Source organism: Garra rufa, chromosome 17 (assembly GCF_049309525.1).
Source record: "Garra rufa chromosome 17, GarRuf1.0, whole genome shotgun sequence".
NCBI classification, from domain to species: domain Eukaryota; kingdom Metazoa; phylum Chordata; class Actinopteri; order Cypriniformes; family Cyprinidae; genus Garra; species Garra rufa.
This window is the reverse complement of record NC_133377.1, coordinates 22,096,414-22,119,754: the sequence shown is the minus strand read 5'-3', so window position 1 is coordinate 22,119,754 and position 23,341 is coordinate 22,096,414. Positions and strand designations below refer to the sequence as shown.

Sequence of the window (23,341 nt, the reverse complement as noted above, 5' to 3'; positions counted from 1 at the left end):
CTGCAAAAATATACATACGTGACCCTGGACCACAAAACTAGTCTTAAGTAGCACGGGTATATTTGTAGCAATAGCCAAAAAATACATTTTTTCTTTTATGCCAAAAATCATTGTGATATTACAGTTTTTCTCAATTGCTAAAACACTATAACCAGTCTTTTGAACTAAAATTTCAAAACTATAACGCCATTTCTCAAAAAGCACACCCATTTCCCTAAACATTAAACACTATTCCCTGCTTTGACACATGAGTTATATTTGGTGAACTGTTACTGCAAAACTCTACACACAAATCCCTACATTTCTCAGTGCTTACACCATGTGGTCATTTAGAAAGCACAAGCATTCAATATTGTTCACTCAAGTCTGCGAAGTTTGAGCTCAATTAGCACACAATTACCCAACTGGAAACACTAGGAGTCAAAATTTAGCACACACTAATCAGAATCTTCAATGGAGATAAAAGAGCCAAAGTCAGCTTACAGTGTTTCTCAGTCACTTTGGTGCATTTCTCAGATCAGAAATGAAATTGCCAAAACTACTTGTTCAACATCCACATCATCTAGTCTCTTGTGCACATCATAAAAAGCGTCTCTTTCTTCTGATCAAGTTGTGATGGCTTTGGCACATTCATACAACTGATTATATACATTTGTCTGCGGTTTCCTACATTATCAGTTGCTATTGTCATGTTGCTCAAAATGTATTATATATTTCTCTGTGCAAAAGTCTTACCCCTCAAAACATCAAGTCATTAGCTCATCGTATAAGTCATTACCTACTGTAAATGCAAAATTTTTGATCTAGTTGTCATAAACTGTCAATCATATATTCTACACATTTCTATTAGACTTTTTGTAAATTTGCCATGAATTATTCAAGTGAATCTTGACTTTCACTAATGAAGAATAATATAGATCAACCAATGATAAAGCAGTTCTCTGAAAAAGCTCAAAGGTACATTTCATGAACCTTCAATTGGAAAGCATATATAGACAGAGGACAACGCAGGAGTTACAAATTCTGACAGTGGGCTTTCTCATTTTTATTTTCACCTTTGTGCCCATATTTCCTTTTCTTTTCTGTTTCACAATGACGTTGTAATGCATTTTTTTTTTTTGTCAGACCACTAGTACAAGTGTAACTTTGAATCCTATTCAGTCTTTTTCAATCAATATCCCACCTATAGTAATGTGTAATTTTGAAGAGGAAGAGTAGGAGGTGAAAGAGGAAGAGGAGGAGAAGAAGGAGAAGGATGATGACGACAACGACAACATGGAAGAGACAGGAAGGGCAAGGGAAAGAAGACAAGCAGTCTCATATATTTTAGTTGATGGGTGCCAGGGTTGGATTAGGCATGCAAGAGGATTTGACCCCTGCTGCCTGGCCAGGGCTAATTTAGCCTGTGATGCTGAAGAGGTTCTTTGGCCTGTTCCAGACCAAACACAGGATGTTGGGCAGAATAATTATTTTGTTGTTGTTTGCTGTTTTGTTCTGTTTTCTACAGTACATTACTGTAAAGTAAGAAATAAAACACTTGCAAATACATACATTTGTTGTGTTCTTCATGTGAAAAGTTTTTTTTTATTGTTTTAGTAGTATTGTTTTGAATTTATCTCATCAGTGTGTAAAACTGTGTTGTAGTGTGAGTTTTTTTGAGGATTTGTGTGTCATGTCTGAGAGCAAAGTTTGGTTTTTCAGCAAGATTGAGTTGTTTTGAGTGGAGAGCTTCATTTTGACCTCAATATAGGAAGTTTGGGGAATTGAGTTAGGAGTTGTGGATTTGTGTTTAGAGTTTCGCAAATAAGAGGCATAATTTCAAGAAATGTGTTTAAGCAATTGAGAAAAACTGTAAGTAAAGATCATATTCTATGAAGATATTTTTTAAATTTGTCTACCGTAAATATATCAAAACCTAATTTTTGATTAGCAAAATTGCATTGCTAAGAACTTAATTTGGACAACTTTAAAAATAATTTTGCACCCTCAGATTTCAAATTGTTGTATCTCAGCCAAAAATTGTCTTATCCTAACAAACCAATGGAAAGCTTATTTATTTAGGCTTTCAGATGATGTATAAATACCCTTATGGCAGGTTTTGTGGTCCAGGGTCACATATAATATAATACTAAAACTGGTTGACCTTGCTAATCGACTAGTTGTTGTGACCCGTGTCTAATGTAAAGCGGGTGTGCCTTAACTGATGAATGCGGTTAGCGTCTTTAAACACCCAAGCTTGGTATTGATTGTTTCGGATGGATGCGTGCGGATGTTCAGCACACTGAGCTTTACTTGAACCCAAGTGAGTAATACAGACACACCGCCAGGCCGTTTAATTAAATGGCTTCAATTTGAGCTAACCGCTTAAATTCATTTCCGGCTTCCAAGAACAAGCTGTGAGAGTGGCGGAAACATAATTCAACCTCTCATTTAGTGCTTAAAGTGCTAGCGTCAAATACATGTGCTCACACACACACAGACACACCGGATGGTGGAAATAAGTACAGTTGGCTCTCAAGGGGAAATGTAGAGAAGACGTCCCAGGATGATGAACATCTGTTTAGCGTGCTGGACTCTTAGGCAGGTTACACACCCCACTGCTGCAGCCATCTCTAGAGAATCCAGCTTTACCACATGACTGAGTTTCAGCTTGAGAATAAAATATCGACCTGGTGAAGAAACTGAGGTTTGTACTGTAACATACAGTGCCTTGCCTTCATTGTTTTATGTTTTGTAATGATGCAGCCTTATGTTAAACTGCTTTAAATTATAATTTTTTTCACATCAGCTTACACTCCATACTCCATAATGACAAAGCAAAAAACGGTTTTGTGACAACTTTGCAAATGTATTCAAAATTAAAAACTGAAATAAGTACATTGCATAAGTATTCATACCCTTAATGTGGTTCTTAGCTAAAGCATCTTTACAGCCTCAAGTCTTTTTGGGTTTGATGCGGCAAGTTTTGCACATCTGCATTTAGCAATTATCTGGTATTTTCGTCATTATATAAAGCAGTTTTACATAAGGCTGCAACATAACAAAATGTGAAAAAAATGAAGGAGTTTTAATGCTTTCGTAAGCCACTGTATATAGATTGAGCATCTCTTTGCTCAATCTAGGGGGCAGCCGTGGCCTAATGGTTAGAGAGTCGGACTTGTAACCCAAAGGTTGCGGGTTCGAGTCTCTGGTCCGGCAGGGATTGTAGGTGGGGGGAGTGAATGTACAGCACTCTCTCCACCCTCAATACCATGACTGAGCAAGGCACCAAACCCCCAACTGCTCCCCGGGAGCTGCAGCAATGGCTGCCCACTGTGTGCTCACGGTGTGTGTGTGTTCACTACTGTGTGTGTGCACTTGGATGGGTTAAATGCAGAGCACAAATTCCTAGTATGGGTCACCATACTTGGCCTCACGTCACCTCCTTTCCTTTCCTCTTTACTGCTTCTACTTTAAAAAGAAAAGGCATTTGAAGTGCACTTAAAGGATTTCTTAGTAATGTTGTGATTTATTATTATTTACTTTATTCAAGGATGCATTAGTTAAAGAAATAGCATATTTGAATGATATCTAAAGGATCATGTGACACTAAAACTGCAGTAATGGCTGCTGATAATTTGACTTTGCCATCACTGGAATCACTCGCACTGTAAGATGTATTAAAACTGAAAACAGTTAGTTTTAAATTGCAGCAGTATTTTTTTTCAATTATTACTGTTTTAACTGTATTTTGATCAGCTTTGGTGACCATAAGATACTTTTGAACTGTAGTGTATGACTTTCTAAAGACTTAAATGAGTTCCTCACATAGCGCTTAGCATACAAGTAATGTAGACTACTTTAATGGTGCTTTTATGTATCATTTGTGTTTTTTACAGCTTAAAAGCACCAGTCCACATTACCAAGTTTTCAGAATTGATCCTGTCATGTTACACATAAAAAAAAAAGTCATACGGGTTTGGACAACCTAGGTTTATTGGAAATACAGTGTGTGCCTCTATATACATTTCTGCATTGCAATCGGTGCAGTTTCCAGTTGAAATGAACACTAGAGGCAGTAAAACTCAGACTTTTAGTCCTTTTTTTAACAAAGTATGATTTACAGGTACAGAGTTTTGATTAATAAAACCTATTTTTGGCATATAATTGCACAATATTACAACTATTTTAACATCCTGCACTATTTTAAAACTGATACTTTTAAACAAATATACAGCTTCATATGCAATGTTTTTTTTTTGTTTTTTTTTAACTCAGTAGGTTTGCTCAGTAGCTTACGCAATACGGCGTTGCACTTGAGTGATGAAGAGCTTCAGTACAAACCCCATGAAACTACGGTTCAACAAAACATCTCAAATCCACATAAAGAAGGTAAAATAGCAGGGCTGCATCAACAAATGCTTTTTTATATCACTTTTGCATTTGTTAACACTTTCAGCTAGGTTTAGGGTTGGGTTTGGTGTAGTAGGGGATGTTTCCAACACGATAGAGAATTAACTTTTAGAGACACTACCTGGATATTTGAATTCTAAACAGCTGCAATACGTATCTCAAGCAGCGTAATAAAAACATGCCACGGTCACTGTTAAACGTGTGTTTTAGCGCCACTCTCTGAACATTTCACTTTGAAACTGCCACAAAACATGCGTTAAGGTGCGTTATATGGTGTTGCAGAAATGTATATATAGAAGCACATGTTTTCATGAGCCTGGGTTTGATTTGGAACAACATGTGCTTGAGCAAATGATGAAAAAACACTTGAGTAAACTATTCTTTTAAATCTTAAAAGGCCACACACAGTATGATGACTCAGTTTACTCTGAAGCACGGTCAAGATGAAGACTAATGAAGCGTGGGCTGTTTCTTTCTCAACATATGGATGTTATTGGATACAGGCTGGACACTCTGAAATGCGGCAGGAAGCCGAGTGGTGGTTAATAGAGATGTTGCTGTGAGAAAATTGTGAAATGTTATTGAGAAATGTGCTGAAACGCCTTGAATCAAAGAATTCAACAAAGAATTCAACCCAGAATTTTTGTCTGATATAAGGATAAAGGATGTGTTTATTCTAACGCTACCTTACCGAACCATTCTCTTCAACCTTTGCCGAATGGAGACAGTGGCGTAGACCCAACGTAGAACAACAGATGCAGAGGAGAGGCAAAGCAAAGGGAGGCGTAGGAGTGAGATACAAAAAGCAAGCAGAAACAAACCCCCGCCTTTCCTGACACCACTATTGTCTTTTCCGTGACAGAGTAAATTAGTGTGATCGTCTGCGTGCGCGTCTGAGCTATCATAAGCATATTAACACAGGCCCTGCGGGAAGCGCTAGTAATCAGGTCTGTTTGACAGAGCCAACAGGGGGAAGTCTCTAGAGTATCCATCCATCCCATGCCCACATAGCAAAATTGGTTTGGCCCAGTGATGGGCCACACAATCCACTTTTACTTGGCCCAAATACAGCAGTGAATTACGGTACATGACTGGACCAGGTCTGGATTCCAGACAAGGGCCACACATGGGCCATAACTGGCCCAAGTCTCAGCCAAGTAAATTAACTATAACTGGCCCTGAATTGGGCCAGATCAAAATGTAACATTTGAACCAAAACACAGCCTTAAGTAAACCATATCAACACCAGTGTTTAACCAGAATGCCCAAAACTGAGCCACACCTAAGCCTGATCTACAGGTGAACTAAACCTGGCAGCCAAAATATGGGCCATAAAAAGGCCATGAGAGATCAATATCTCTGCCACCTGTGTGACCATAGCTGGCTCTATTCCGGTCCTATATGCTGGACCAGATGGGTTCCACATGTCAGCCATAACCTCCTAGATAAATAATCACAACAAAGACAGTATTCTTAACAAATGTTTAATCATGTTAACATCAAAGCATTGACACCTGACATTTTAAAGTTGTTCAAATGAAGTAAGTAGAAGTTCTGTGCCATGTTTTAGTTCATGAAGTTATATTTTAAATGTAACACTTGATCATCCATGTTTCTGATCATGAAGTTTCATGCTTTGTCTAAAGCTTGACTGTCCATGTTTCTGATTAGGAACAAAATTTACTTGACATACACTTGAACATCCATGTTTCTACTCATCGAGTTTCACTTCACATAACACTTGAGCGTCCAGGTTTATGGTCAGGAAGTAGCACTCTTCAAATGACTCTGAAACATTAATGATTCTGTTAATGAACAAGTTGCACTCTGAACAGAGCCTTGGAACATCCATTCCTAAAGTCTGTTAACTAGTCGTACTCTCCTCACACACTCTATTCTTCATCCTCTCTTTTCGGCCACCATCTCTGTCTGGGGCGAGATATAGCCATCTTTTAATGATGGCATGAATTAATTTTTCTTTGGCCTCAGATGTCAGACAGTTGCACCTCACAGCCGCTGAAAAACACAAGCACACATGGTGTATAATTAGCTTTTGCATCAGGTAACAGGTAACATGGCTATTGGATAAAATACAATATTACCACAAAAACTGAACCAATGACCTTTAGACAAACATTCTGTATTGTCTTTTACCATCTACCCATCTTCCAGTTAATTATCGTTTCTTACTTCCCCCAGCCCTTCATCGTTTAGATTGTCTGAAATAGCCCAAATTCTGACTGTCTACTATGGGTAAAAGATAATTTTACACATCTCAGGAACACACTACCACTTAGCTTAAAATGACTGTGTGAAATATGTATAGATTAATTCTACTTGGGATTTTGTTTATTTTTACTTCTTTTAAATTCAGTGTATGTTTTTGTTATGCAACCTTGAGCTTGTGTTGAGGTACTATATACATAAAACATTCTCTCTCTCCTTCATTTTCTAAATCTCTTATAGAGTGCATTCATGCTTTAAGCATTTAAATAAAGAGAGATATAAAAAATTGTGATGACAATCTCCACAACAAAAAACATTTTTGAAAACTGGACAAAAAGACAAAAGGTACAAGACTGTGTACTTAAAGGCTTTAGAAATAACTGCAGTCCCATGAAGCACTATATAATCAAATTAAAAACAGCAGTGATAGTGTACTTTTTCCACAAAGAATTGAGGAAAAAAGTGGAATATACATAAAAGTGGAAAAGACGCAACACTTATTTGTACATTACTTGTCACATCCTGATGTCACATGTCTTTACAGAATTTTTATGTGTGTGTGTGTGTGTGTGTGTGTGTGTGAGCATGCACAGATTGCAAAAATCACTGGCAATGTGAATTAATCAAAATCAGATGATCCTGAGGCTAATCCCATGACACACTATCAGTGCATTCTGAAAAGGGCTAGACAATATACTCACAACTTTGGTAACTGGATGTTTGCTGGATGTCCCAGGTGTAGTGTGGCTCATGGAGCCTTGAAGGTTCAGAGTGCCCTGGATATCCCTACGTTTGTGGGGTGGTCTTCTGACCTCGACGTTGGCATGCCTTAAAAGGGCCTCAGTGCTTGATTTACAGCTCTCAGAGAGAACATGATGCCAGGCATACCTCCTGCAACATACAAAATATCTTAGTCCTTTAACAGCTGTAATAAAATGCACTGTAATTAAAAAAAGCTGACACTTCTTACTTGTTTTTGACTTGGTTCCTTAAATGCCTTCCATCTCATCATTAGGGATGTCAGGAACACTGTGGAAGAGCTTAGGGTCTAATTTGGCTTTCCAGGGTCTAATTTGTTGTGCTGTCTAGGAATATTTGGAGCATCAGGTATGGAATACATTCTGCTTAAAAGTACAAAATCTCTTGGTCATTTATCTGCTGTGATAAAATACATTATTATTTTAAAAAGCAGAAGCTTTTTACCCTTCTCTTAAATTTTGGTTAATGCAGGCGTTCTTCTGTCTCATTATTATCAGCATCATCATCATCTTCTCCGGGGAAAAGAATGTTCTTAGGTCTAACACATTTACCAATTCCAAGATATACTTTTATTTGTAAATGTGGTGCGAAACATTAATATAAACAAACAATCTAACCAAACCCCTACTTTCTTTTTCTTTGAAATTGGTGAGTTCCTTCCATCGGTCTGATCAATGTCTGTGTGATCAACAGCTAGAGGTAGTTTACGTCTAGCTTTCTTGTAGTCATCTGGAAAAGTAGCATAACAAAAAGAAGAAATTTAAAAAGTAAAACAGTGATTTTAAATATTACTATTAATTCTGGCCCTATGGGGCTATGAAGCAGACAAAATATCTATAACTATTCTTTTTAGAACATTTCATATATGCTGGATAAAATGTTAGTCATGTTGTAATTTAAAATGTGCACATTATTGATTATGTTTAAACATACAACAAATCAAATTACTTTTTGTTTGCATATTTTAAACATAAAACTTGAAATGATTTGGGTGTCATTCCAGGCACTTTTGAACATCAATGACAACTGGTTATTGTAATCATTTTGGTCACTATAAAGGTGATACCAATTTTTGCACAACAATTAATCTCTTGTAACATTTGGAGTGTATTGACAATGATTATTGATGCCCATTTATAAATAGTTTAGTTTAATTTAAATAAATTACATTCAAGGTGAAGTAGAATAAAGAAACATGTATACCCCTTTCCAAGCATTTACTCAATTTCAACATGACATACACCACTAATGAAATTCCAAAACATTGGTACAACAAAAATGCATAATTTTATCTGTAATTTAATATATAACGTTACATTGGCTCCAACAACAAATACCATTACAATTAATTATAACCCTAATCATCTGTCAAAGACGATTAAATTTAAGTGACATAAGAAAAATACTGACTTTTTCAGGAGTAAAATTAGTGTCATAGTTTATTGTATTTACAACACGTAGATTAAAACTGCGTTCACGTGCTGCTAAAACAAGGGCACTCGCGTGTAACGTCAATTAATTAATAAATCCGAAGCAAAATGTAAGAAGAATATAGTAAACTTGCAACGATACATATGCATATGTTCGCACTTACCGCTTTGGTTTCAGAAGTCTGTGCAAGACTGCAGCGTCCGCCTGCTTTTTTGAAAAGACATATGGTTCCGGGAGTATTTGTATTCACTTTTCCTTATTTAAGATTTGTTAATTAAAGCGTTATAAGTCATAAATCATAACAACCAGCTACAACGTGAATCACAACATTTAAAACATTCGATCTGAAATAAAATAAAAATAAAAATTGTCAAAAAGACAAAAATACGAGACTGTGTGTTACAGCCAAGTAGGTAAATAAAACTACAATCCCATTAAGCACTGCAAATGACAATTAACGCCTTTTGAAAAAAAAATTGCTCTGATGGGCTCTGATAAGGTTTCTTTTCTGGGTAAAAGTTTTTCCAGTAAACAAACAAACGTAAAAACAATACATTTAATTTTAAATGTTTAAAAACCATAAAGCCATTAGTATTGTTGCTGTTGCACATTTCATAGTTACTTTGACTGTGATTAAATAATGTTGTGTGGTGTTGAAAATAAATAGTTTCATAATTTCATTTTAATCCACCAGGGTTAGCTATAATTTTGAATGCAGGATTTAATCACATTATAGAAATGTTAATAAATTATGAAAAGTAAAGTCTACTGGTGTACATTCATGGCATAAAAAAAACAACTTATGAACTGAAATCAAACAATTACAGTTGATTTTCATAATTTAAATAATTAAATCTCCATTGTTGCCTGGATTAACTTCAAGGCATTAGACCCAGAATGCAAACATGAAGATGGAAACTTCTTTGTGTATTAAAACATTGGGATTTTATATAAAAAATATTTGAAATGTGGGTGAAATATGGCCAATCTTATGTGGGCCACATATCTATATTTGACATCTGGGCCAAATACTACATTTGACATCTGGCCCAGGTCTTGTGTGCCGCCTTAAAACCGGTACCATCTCTGCCAAACTCGGGCCATGTTTGGCCCACATGCTGTATGCCAGTGCCGGATAAATGCCAGCTGTGCCAGATGCATGCCAAATCTGGGCCAAAATTGTTTGCTGACTGGGTGTGCTCCAATGTATATGAAGCAGCTCTCTTTGCTAATAAACGCCTGTCTCCCTTTCTTATGCGGTACTGCATGTTTTTCTTTCTCACGGTTTCTTTTGTCTCTTTGTTTTCTTGTTCTCAAGCCGTTTTATACACTTTTATAAATTACCCTTTTTCACACTTCCATGTTTCTGGTTTCCGGATTGGTGCTTACAGGGTAAAAGTTTTTTAGTGACAAACCGGAAAGTATCTTAGTACAGGAATCAAAATCTATTTTTACAAATTAGGTACTATACAAATGCTTGAACTGCCGGTGTTTTACTCTACAAAGGGCAAGCATTTCACAACTAACTTTTCTTTTTATGTCAGTTAGCAGGGTCAGCACAAATACTTTTGTTTTTTTTTATTCTGAATGCTGGCACTTATCACGAAAAATTAATATAGTTAATTTTTCGTGATTATTAGAATTTTTTTTTATTAAAGTAATGCTGTATTTTCTACTTGCTCTTCTTTGCATTATTAACATGATGGTATAAATGTGCCTGTCACGGGTGCGTGCAGGAGTAGACGAGACGATAGACAATATTTACAAAGTACAATATATTTAATATAAATCTCCGAGTGGAACAAGGCTGGAACAAGGCAGGAACATACACACACACATCTAATTCACAAAAGGACCGGCAAAGAACTGAACTCAAACACAGACTCTTAAAGACAGACTAATTAACAAACACAGGTGACACAGATGACTAATAATTACAAGGACAGGTGCAGGGAATCACAATGACGAAGGGCTAAACCAAATGACAGATCAACGGGGGGAAGACAAATGGGAAAAACCAAAGACAAAACAGACATAACTCTGACAGTGCCCTGGGATATACATATTGAAACAATATAACACATATTAAACAAGAGATTAATGGCTTTATTCCTGCTGAATCGGGCTTACATTGTTGTATTGAATTTATGCATCAACTGGACTCAGAATTGTTTAATTTATTCTTGGAAAAAATGTGCATCTGGATATAATTGCTGTCATAATTTATAATGATGTAGTGATTCGAGGGAAATGACTGAGTTAATTGAGATACTATGCTCAAAATTACCATCGATGTAGAAACTATCTATCGCCGCTATATGTTGAGCATATTATTTTGATGAGTCAGCAGTCTGAGTGGCCATATAAATTACAAGCAAGTAATTGTTGTTTCTTTGTTGATTACCCTGCTGAAAAAACAGCTAAAACCAGCCTAGTAGCTGGTTTTAGCTAGTCCCAGCTAGGTTTCCCAGCCTGACCAGCTAAGACCAGCCTGGTCAGGCTGGGAAAATGGCCAAAACCCCTCTAAAACCAGCCTGCTGACCAGCTAAAACCAGGCTGGTTGACCAGCTAAATCCAGCTAACCAGCCTAGGCTGTTTTTTGCTGTATTTTTTTTTTTTTTTTTTTCACAAACAGACAAAACAGAAAATGTAAGAAGCATTATTTGAGACAAGGGCATACTAATATAATAGGTGCAGACGTGTAGCAGAACTTTACCCTGCCTGCTGAAAAAAACCAAAAAAAAAACAGCTAAAACCAGCCTAGGCTGGTTGGCTGGTCTTAGCTTGTTTAAGCTGGAAGTAGCTGGTTTTAGCTGGTGCTTTCCCAGCCTGACCAGCCTGGCCAGGCTGGAAAAGTGTCTAAAACCAGCTAAAACCAGGCTTATTGACCTGGTGGTTTCCCAGCCTGACCAGCCTGGCCAGGCTGGAAAAGTGGCCAAAACCCCTCTAAAACCAGGCTTATTGATCTGCTAAAACCTGCCAACCAGCCTAAGCTGGTTTTAGCTGTTTTTTTCACCAGGGATAATTTCCGATTTTTGTGAATTGGTTGTGTATGTTACTCAATCTGATCTCATGACGAAAAGGTACCTGTGGGAACTTTTTCACAATACACAATACAAATACGTACCGCCATGTTTCGTGACATTTTCGATATGAAATGTTTACTGAGTGCCACTAAAAGAGTGTTCGTTTTTTTTCCTGAAATATATGAACGTACATATGGTAGTTTTATGATATATACATTGGTTTTGTGTCACCGCAGTTCTTGAAATGTCCGTTGAGTAGGGCTGGGAATAGACTCCAAAAAGAATCGATTCCTCGATTCCGAGGCATTGGGAATCGAGAGTCGATTCCAACGTTTGGAATCGATTCCATTAAGGAATAGGAATAATAATTTCATGGGCAATGCAGACAAAATTACAATTTAAAATCAGTCAGAGCTACAAGAAAATCGTATTTTTTGTTACAAATGAAGCTTACAAATGAAGGCAACTTTCTACGACATTTACATCCTGTACAGTATTCATCGCAAAATTAGCTTCCTCTGATCTTAAAAACAAGAATCGAAAAAGAATCGGAAACAACAGTGACTAGGAATCGGAATCGGAATCGATTCCAAAAATTTCGGAATCGAACAGCCCTACCGTCGAGTGGCGCTAAAAGCTAATGCTCTGTGTTTTAAAATAACGTACCATCTGCACTACAACAAAATCTATATAGTATGAAAGGCGAGCTTGACAAAAACACAATCGTAAGCGTGCCATTTTAGCTTGTCTCATCTTTCAGTTCTTTCATCGTAAATTTTGTTCTTCACAGGATTCGTATCCAAGTGCAATTCCTTGCTGGCAGAGCTACCGAGCAAGTTTTTTATACGCATGGAAAGCGAAACATATGGAGCTGTAATCATAACTATGTACGAAAACGATTACAAGTGCTTGCTATTTGACCACCTCTAGTGTTAATTTCTGCTGGAAACTGCATTGATATGTACTTATTGGTACGTATTTCGCGTCTTGCGGAAAAGTTTTCACAGGTACGTTTTCGACTTGACATCAGGTAAATATACGACATCAAAAGAAAGCGAGATAGGATTTTAAATGAATCTCTTTTAGAGCATCATTGCTACACCCAAACACATTCAATTTGACGTCTATGTTGTGATTCACAATATTTTTTGAGTGTCTTTGCATTGTTAAGAGGCAAGTTAAAGCTTGTTTTGAGAGTCTCATTCTGTTCAGTTCTGGCTTTGGAAAATATGTTTTACACATCCGTATATTAAAAATCTGAACTTTGTTTATTTAATCTATTTTTGAGGCATTCTGGTTTAAATGCAGGTCAAATGTTTTGTGTGCCACATTATTCAAATGCATTTGTATCTTTACAATAGCATCTGCATTTAAAATCCCATCCGCACTGACCTGTGAACTACTTTTCGCTGCAAAATAATGGAATAATGGAAACATAAATACGCAGTCTGTGTGGTGCTTCATTCTCTGCCACTTGACTAGGATAAATGTAGCATTGGGTTTTAGAAACTCGCTGAGGTATAAATCATCCCCCCCCCCCCCCCTCGAAAAAGGAATTTTGTTTTAGTGCATGTTGAGGATGTGCTTCATGATTGTGAATTGTTCTAAGCATCCGTAAACGCTCATGGTAATTTAGAAAGAGCCTGAGAGAATCCACTTGTTTTCTAGTGCTTTCTTCCTTCGGTTCTTCCTGCTACATCTTATGGAAATCCTCTTTTCCTGCATATGCCTGTGGAATTTATTAGCAACCCACGCAGCTCATCTTTTCACACACTCAGAGCAAAAGGTCAAGTCGACCAATCAGCTGCAGAGAAGAGAGTGCTGCACACTGAATAAGTTTACTGGGCACTCTATACATTAGAGACAAACAAATTTAGCATTAAAAGCACAAACATTTTAGAGAGAGAGAGAGAAGAAGAAAAACATCTCCATGTGTAATTTTGGATATATTTTTAGAAAATAGATGTATGGAAGAGGTTGTGTGGAAGCCCTTATATGGATGTGGTTTGGATATGTTGTATGCTAATTACCCTCATTTATATTTAACACTGTTTAATTAGCATTAGTTTGAACAAATGAATATGTACAGAACCCCCCCCCCCCCTCACTTTCTCTCTGAGCTGTGCACATAAGAAATGAAAAACACTTACTGTGACTTTTGCACGGAATTGCAAGATATAAACACAGAATTATATATAAAAAAGGTGACTTTAGATTTAGATTAAATTAGATTAGATTCAACTTTATTGTCATTACACATGTACAAATACAAGGCAACAAAATGCAGTTTATACCTCAGGATAAAGGTATAAATTATAAGTGCACTTATAGGGGATATGTGCAGGGAGAAAATATGAGTATATTTACAGATGGATGTACTGTGAGCATAATATACAAATTGCTATTAGCAATAATCAGAGATTTGCAAATAGATGAAGATTGTATACAAGTTGCTATTAACTGTAATCAGGAATTTGCAAATAGATATGAACAATGTACAGGTTGTTATTTTCTATAAACAGGAATTTTACAAATAGACATGTATAATTAGAAATGTTCAAATGTATTGTGCAATGGCTATGTACATTTACAAATGGGTATGTACAGTGTATTGCAATGAATATAAAATCGTCCAATGGTATTCTGAGTTCAATTTCATATAAACTCAGAACTGTGATAGATAAACTTCCGTTTTTGAGACAAAATTGCAAGAAATAAATTCAGAAATCTGACAATTTTTTATATCTCGCAATTCTGACATTTCTTCTTCTTTTTATTAAATTCTGAGTTTGTCTTAAAATTCCAAGTGTTTACGTCTCGCAATTCCAAAGTTACATCTCACAATTCTGACATTCTTGCTTTGAATTCTGAGTTTACATCTCGCAACTCTACATTTATACCTCACAATTCTGACATTTCTTTCTTTGAATTCTGAGTTTATGTCTCACAATTCCAAATTTATATCTTGCAATTCTGACATTTTTTTTCCTTGGAATTCAGAGTTATGTCTTACAAATTAACATCTTTTAATTCTGACATTTCTTTCTTTGAATTCTAAATTGACCTCTCACAAACCCAAATTTATTTATTTTAATTCTTTATTTTGCCTCTCGCAATTCAAATTTTTTTTCTTTGAATTCTAAGTTTACATCTCATAATTACAAATTTATATCTCGCAATTCTATTTGTTTCTTTGAATTTTGAGTTTGTCTCGCATTACAAATTTACATCTCACAATTCTGACATTTCTTTCTTTGAATTCTGAGTTTACTTCTTGCAAATCCAAATTTACATCTGGCAATTCTGACATTTCTTTCCTTGAATTCTGAGTTTTTTCATCTTGTAAATCCAAATTTACAATTTTGTAATTCTATTTGTTTCTTTGAATTTTGAGTTTGTCTCGCATTACAAATTTACATCTCACAATTCTGACATTTCTTTCTTTGAATTCTGAGTTTACTTCTTGCAAATCCAAATTTACATCTGGCAATTCTGACATTTCTTTCCTTGAATTCTGAGTTTTTTCATCTTGTAAATCCAAATTTACAATTTTGTAATTCTGACATTTCTTGCTTTGAATTCTGAGTTTACATCTCGCAACTCTACATTTATACCTCACAATTCTGACATTTCTTTCTTTGATTTCTGAGTTCCAATTTCACCTCTCGCAATTCCAAAATTATTTCTTTGAATTCTGAGTTTGTCTCACAATTCCAAATGTACATCTTGCAATTCTGACATTTCTTCCTTTGAATTCTGAGTTTACATCTTGCAATTCCAAATGTACATCTCACGAATTTTGAAATTTCTTTCTTTGAATTCTAAATTGACCTCTCACAAATCCAAATTTATTTCTTTTAATTCTGAGTTTACCTCTCGCAATTCCAAAATAGTTTCTTTGAATTCTAAGTTTACATCTCATAATTACAAATCTTGCAATTCCAATTTACAGCTCGCACATTTTGAAATTTCTTTCTTTGAATTCTAAATTCTGACTATTCTGATGTCTTTGAATTCTGAGTTTACATTATCGCAATTCCAAATTTATATCTCACAATTCCAAATTTGCATCTTGCAAATCTGACATTTCTTTCTTTGAATTCTATATTTACATTGCACAATTCCATATGTATATCTCTCAATTCTGACATTTCTTTCTTTTAATTCTGAGTTTACATCTTGCAATTCCAAGTTAATATCTCGGAAGTCTAACATTTCTTTTAATTCTGAGTTTGCATCTTGCAATTCTTTTTTTTTTTAAATAAAAATTTTTCTGCTAGTTTACATCATGCAGTTGTGAGATACCTCACAATTCTGAGTTTAGATCTCAATTCTGAATTGTGAGATTTAAACTCAGAATTGCAAGAAAAAAGTCATGAGATACTTCATACTTCATACTTTTGAGTTTGTTCTTTCATAAAAAAAAAGTTATGAATAAATAAATTGTGAGTGTAACCAACTTGAATTTACCAGAAGCACTCCTTTATTTTTAGATTGAGTTGTCAAAAAAGGTTAATCCTTAGGATTCACTGAATGTGCTAATTTAAAGACTTACATTCAGCAAAATAGACAGGGAATTAGCCATTTTCCACTAAACTTCACTTTTTTAGGGCAGGTAGCCTCATCTGAGCAGGAGGAGTTGAAATATATGCTCTCATGTATGTGTGTTCACATTATGAGGGATTTTCATGTGCCCGAGGACTAGGCCAGATATAGAAAACTCTTTGGTGACAGGTCTCTGTTGGCTTATGTAGGTTTACTCAGGAGCTGCTACAAGATGAGGTTTGTAGCAGCGCACTTAAAATTTTCCTCACACAATGGTGAGATTTACATTTCATTCAAGGACAAGTGGAAGCTTGGTGGAGAGATGTATTACATTACTGTGTAAATGTAAAACAGCGCTAATAGTATGTGTGGGCTTTAGCATTTGTGATTGTACAAACGTATACATCACTTCCATACTAATAAAGAGACGTGTGTAGCAGCATATTCTGACTAGACTGTATGGATGCTTCAAGCTCTAAAATCTGATTGCATGAGTCACATTTGAAGCATATAAAAAGCAGACATATATACAAACGTGATCCTACATGGTTCCAGTTGGATTCTTTCAAAATTATTATTATTAAATATGTTAATACATATAAATATTCTTGTTGTCACCAGTTCATAGAAGCACACATTAACCATAACCTCTATATTTCGTACATGGCCTCTCTTATTCTATTTCTTTAATATATGACATGTTTTGCCATGTGTCTGTCCAGAACCTGATGATGATGAGCAGAAGGTGAAGACACAAAGGCCACGATCAGCTGACCAGCCGGGTGTATTTCAGGCCCAGACAGGTGAGTCCCATCTGCTTTCATTGTTGAGTTGAATTACATTTCAGTACCATGGACAGTGCTTTGATGTTTTTCAAGAGAAAAAGGTGTCTGAAAATAGAAACTCCTCCAGGACATATATCTAACCTTTATACTCACACACACACACACACACACACACACACACACACACACACACACACACTGGTTTACATGTTTTATGGGGACATTCCATAGGCGTAATGGTTTTTATACTGTACAAACCGTATTTTCTATCGCCCTAACCCTACCCTACACCTAAACCTAGCCCTCACAGGAGATTGTGCAAACTTTTACTTCCTCAAAAAAACTCATTGTGCATGATTTATAAACCTGTTTCCTCATGGGGACCTGAGAAATGTCCCCACAAGGTCAAAATTTACTGGTATTCCTATCCTTGTGGGGACATTTGGTCCCCACAACGTGATGAATACCAGGTACACACACACATATCCTGGAGGTGTGCCATGGTGTTCTGAAATGAAAGTTTTTTTTGTTTATTTTTACAAATGTAAATGCATGTCCCAGTCACATTTGCTTTAAACAATATAGTATTTTATTTCTGAACTCACGTTCAGCTATTTTTTTTAATACTTAACTTTTAACTATTTTTTGGATCACCAGTCATCAAAGCTCGGTAAACATTGGTCGGTAAACATTGGTCACAGGCAAGAGTTTTACTTTAAATATCACCAAGCTAATTACTCACGAAAAAACTCCTACAGATCATGTCTTCATGCCATTTGAAATCTTATTTTGATGTAACAAAGTGGTGATATCAAACTGTGTAAGTTGTTTACTTACATTCAAACTGATTCGCTAATGCAGAACACACACAAACACAAGAGGCGGGGTTTATCGCATGAACCAATCACAGCCAAACGTAACCAGTGATATCCAAGAGGCATTGCCACTTCTCACTCGACTTTCCCCCATTCATTCTCAATTACCCCCCACCAAACTGACCACATGCTTTAGGTGGTCTGTTAAAAACAAGCGGCAATCTCCCGCTTTCTTTATTGAAACCAACACGGAAGTCGTTTACACTGCAATTCATCAACTGGGTTGCTAGAGACTGGCTGCATGTTAAAATGCCTAACTTCACAGCACAAAAAAATAAGTTTACAGCCTGGTACAAAAAGTGGTTTTGGTCTATATATCTAATTTCATGTCAACTGTGAGGGGGGTGAATTTTTTAACGTTCTGCATAATTAAGGCCGTGGCCACTTGAGTGACGGGGGATTGCCGTTGCTTTCACCACTGTCGCACTAGGCGGGTGTGGTTTCAGCAACCGGCTCCACCCACGTCCCGCCTCTGCCCATTTTTGATTATCTGGGAGTGACGCGCGATGACATTTCTCAAAACGAGGTAACAACAGCATGGAAGAAAATTAACTTAAAGTTTCACTATTAGTAGAGATGATGCTTCCAATCACTTTTGTGAGACGCACATACTTAAGAGGTAATTCACAAGCTTAATCGCCCTCTCCCTCTCTCTTTCTGTCTGTATGCCTGTCTAAACTTCATTATTAATTACATTAGTTTGCTATCAACGGCTCAAATGTCGTTGCTAGGTCTAAAATGACATTTTGGAATTACCAACGAAGGCATTGGATAAGCTTTATATTATCATCAGTGATGATTTTGTCAGGATTCTTTGATGAGAGGATGATTAGAAGTTCAAAAGAGAAGCATTTGTTTTACAAATAGGAATCTTTTGTAACATTATGAATACGTTCAGTGTCACTTGATCAAGTTCAGGTGTCCTTGTTGAGTTAAAATATTAATTTAGAAAAAAATACAGTTTTGAGCACCGAATCAGCCTATTAGAATGATTCCTAAAGGACCAAATGACACACACACACACACACACACACACACTGGTTTACATGTTTTATGGGGACATTCCATAGGCGTAATGGTTTTTATACTGTACAAACCGTATAAATCGCCCTAACCCTACCCTACACCTAAACCTAGCCCTCACAGGAGATTGTGCACACTTTTACTTCCTGAAAAAAACTCATTGTGCATGATTTATAAGCCTGTTTCCTCATGGGGACCTAAGAAATGTCCCCACAAGGTCAAAATCTACTGGTATTCCTATCCTTGTGGGGACATTTGGTCCCCACAACGTGATGAATACCAGGTACACACACACACACACACACACACACACACACACACACACACACACACACACACACACACACACACACACACACACACACACACTTTAATATCTAAATAATACATATTATATATTAATAATATACAAAATTTTTAAAATTAGCTATCTTTTTTAAGTATTTTTTTTTAAATGGCATTTCACCTTTTTCCCCCTTCAGCCTCCATCTCTGTGAAAGACAACTTATGTACATAAACTCCCATTGGCATCCCTGTCCCCATCAGCCCCCCTACCCTCGACTCTCCACCCATCTGCTCCGCAAATAAGGCTAAGCTCTGACTCACCACATGCAAATGAAGATGTAATGCGATTACAAGACGTGCAATTAATTTGATTTGCCCATTCACTTTGTGATGTCGCCTCTATCCAAGGACACGGCTTTCAAAAATGACAAAAAACGACTAGGGAACTTCGCGTGCCGTGTTTCCACCCATCACGTTTAGCCCAAGCTGGTGGTGTAGCTCCAGCTGCCAGTGACCTCACAACACCTTTTAAGTTGCTGAAGACGTGAAATGGATTGTTGGTCGTGACTCGTGTGTATATGTGTATATATATATATATATATATATATATATATATATATAACATTCCTAGAAGAGCTGTTCTAGTTTATTCACAGGAATTTATTGAAGGTGGTAGTGTAACATAACCCTTCAGGACTGATGGTTTGTGTCTGGGTCAGCAATTTAAAGATTTTTCTTTTCTCTCCGTCTTGTGTTTGGTAGGTGACCCAGCAGCGGAGGAGTGGTCTCAGTGGAGCGTGTGTTCGCTGACATGTGGGCAGGGTTGGCAGGTTCGTTCTCGTTCATGTGTATCCTCTCCGTACGGGACCCTCTGCAGCGGCCCGCTGAGGGAAACCCGACTCTGCAACAACACTGCCACCTGCCCAGGTGAGCCGCAGCATCAAGCAGGTAGAGTACCTCCAAGCTTTTGGACGTCCATCTACACATTCACATTTCCTTTACACTGCATGAGCAGGTCAATAAACGTTAGTTAAATGTTTGCTTTTGCCTTGTAAGTAAACATTGGTTGGTGCATGAGAAGAAACTGCAGATTTTGATGTGATATTATTATGATATTTTTCTTTTGCGTGGCACACACATTTACTTTCTCCACTGCATTCTTACAGTAAAGCACATCACACACACTGCATATTTGTGGAGTATCTATTGTGGAACTGTGTACAATGGGCACTGTTGACACTCTTTGTACTGCACTGATATAAATCAAGTCATTTTTTGTCCATGTACTTGAGTACATGTCCACTTGAGTTTGGTGTGTATCAAGGTGTGATTCAGGTGAGATCAATGCAGGTCTCACTGGTATTTCTTGTTCTTTTTGCACGTCTGCACATTGGTTGTTACCAAAATGAGTATCGGCATGTAAAAACACACTGTTGAATTGAATTTTGCCATCCTGGATGCTGATTGGTCAGTTCAGCATTCAAGAGGTGCTACAATCCACATTATACAACAGGGACGTTTTCACTGTTTGTATCACTGTGTTTGTTACAGACAGACTGTCTGTTTGTCTGTTTGTGTTAGTGATGGGGGGGTTTTCAGTGACTCTTCTTGCAGGTTACATCGATACGCCAGTAGGTGACGACAAGTGACTGTCCTTGTGAGTGAGTCATTGGATTGTTCATTCAATAGATTTGTTCGATAGCACTGATTCATTCAGGGACAAAACAAGACACTGTCCTCATGAGTAAAAGACAGATCAATAATGTCTTTACAAATGAGAATCTCTGGATGTTTTAATTAAATGACCTTTACAATTGTTGTAAGCTGTATGCTGTAAATGCTTGCAATATTTAGTTGTTTGAAATGCGAAATATGTACCGCCATGTTTGTTTCCTGACATATTTGATGTGAAATGTCCACTGAGTGGCTAAAAAAGTGTTAGTTTTTTTTCCCCGGAACAGATGAAAGTATGGTATGTTTCATGTGATGTTGGTTTTGTAGGTGGCACCGCAGTTCTGACTTGAAATGTCTGTCGAGTGGCGCTATAACTCTAATGCTCTGTGATGTTTTAAAATAACGTACTATCTTCACTACACCTAAACCTACCTGAAAGTATGAACAAAAGTGAATATGACGTAAAACCTCAATCACAATCATGTCGTTTTAGCTTGTTTTTTAATTTCTTAACTTTAAACTGTTTTATCATGAGTCATGTTTTTCATGGGATTCATACCCAAAGATTCCACATCCTAAGTCCAATTTCGTGCCGGCTCAGCTACCAAGCAAGCTTGTTACATCCGGAAAGCGAAACATACAGAGCTGTAATCATAACTGTGTACAAAAATTATTACAAGTGCTCGCTGTTTTACCACCTATAGTTTTCATTTTTGTTGAAAACTACAGTGATATGTACTTGTTGGTACATATTTCACGTCTTGCAAAAAGTTCCCACAGGTATGTTTTTGGCATGAGATCAGGTAGTATTTATGAGACGTATTTATTATACTCTCGGGGCACTATTATGCATCTCCTGAATGAGTCCAGAATCACTTGATCAAAAACACAGGCGAGGAAGATGCAGAAATGAGCAATCTCATACGTAAGCAGATGCGTATGAAAAATAATGCGATCATCAACGATAAACAGCATATAGGGGGATGGAAGAGATGTACTGCATCTATGTTTTGATCATCGTACAGAATATGATCCAGATGAAGTATTTGATTTTCTTTCTCAAAATGTTGCATTTTTTATGAAATGTACCTACATTCAAGTGCTGTTAAAAAAAGAAAGCTTGAAGCTAGAATAAAATGTTGTATTCATACAACAAAATATTATGGGGGCCATGAAATTTTTGTGAAAATGATCAAAAATGCTGGCAGTGGCTGGAAACTTAAAAGAATTTGTTCATTGTACACGACTGGTCAAACGTATTTATTTGTTTATTTTATTTATTTATTTTTTGATGTTCTATTCATCCAAAAATTCTTAAACAAGTATGATGGTTTCCACAAAAATATTAAATGTTTTCAAAATTATTATTAATAAGAAATGTTTCTCGAGTGCCATGTCAACATTCCCAAACAGATTTCTAAAGAATCATGTGACAATGAAGACAGCTTTGCATCACAGAAATAAATTGCATTTTAAATTGTATTCAAATAGAAAATAAAAATATTTTAAATTCCAATAATAACTTATAATATTTATTTATTTGTATATTTTTGCTCGAATATATGCAACCTTGGTGTGCATAAGAGGCTTTCAAAAACATAATCTTACCAAACCCAAACTTTTGAACAGTGGTGTACATGACATAGACTTGTATATGTATCACAACTAAACTATATTAAATACCTATCACAAAATTTCATACGTTATGGCTTAAAACCATTTTTTGCCTCAACATTTTTATTGTTTTAGGAGATGGATAGAGATGATTAAATGCATGGCCATAGTTGTGACCCCTGTCTGCCCAAATAATTTCACCAGGGGCCTTTTGAATGATGTTCCTGCTTTGTCTTTAAATGCTGAGTGGTAGATGCAAATCTTAATGCTTACAAGGCATATATAGATTGCCCTTTGTTGCGGATCATCAGCTGTGTAAGTCTTTCTATGTGTTAATTCTATTTTTATGCAAAACAGGGTAACTCAATTTACCTCTCGCTTGTGCCTTCAGCCTGAGTTTTGATATTCAGCGTCTGGGCTTTGATGAGATGGTTGCCATGTTCAGCACTGGGCGTTTTTCAGTCTCTTCAAGAGTGCGGATCAGCGCTTTAGGATGTGATTTAAGGACAGCAGCGGATGATCTCAGCCGAGCGAGCGAGACTGAAGGGAATCAAAGTGAAGGATTTCTCCTGGAAATATCTGCTTGCTGAGGATTGATTCTGAACAGCGATCGATAAAGCTCAGATATGAGCGACATTACATTTAGACACGCAAACTTTTGGAATGCATAGATTTTTCGATGCTTAGGACAGAAGAGCAGGTTATA

General features: G+C 36.6%; 1 protein-coding gene and 1 long non-coding RNA gene across 3 annotated transcripts in view; one reads left to right on the top strand and one right to left on the bottom strand.

Annotated features, from left to right (window-relative positions):
- Positions 1-23,341, top strand: part of adgrb2 (adhesion G protein-coupled receptor B2) — a 341,301-nt gene that overhangs the window by 94,366 nt on the left and 223,594 nt on the right. The window contains 2 exon segments of the mRNA XM_073821334.1: positions 17,102-17,182; positions 20,110-20,295. Of these exon segments, the coding sequence (XP_073677435.1) occupies positions 17,102-17,182; positions 20,110-20,295 (267 nt within the window).
- Positions 5,499-9,991, bottom strand: LOC141289240 (uncharacterized). Of its 2 annotated transcripts, XR_012339883.1 has the most exons (5): positions 8,972-9,991; positions 7,822-8,106; positions 7,589-7,739; positions 7,320-7,509; positions 5,499-6,408 (listed from the first exon to the last, which is right to left on the bottom strand). It is a non-coding gene; the product is annotated as an uncharacterized lncRNA (long non-coding RNA). The 2 variants fall into 2 exon arrangements; XR_012339882.1 differs by having other exon boundaries at positions 7,822-9,991.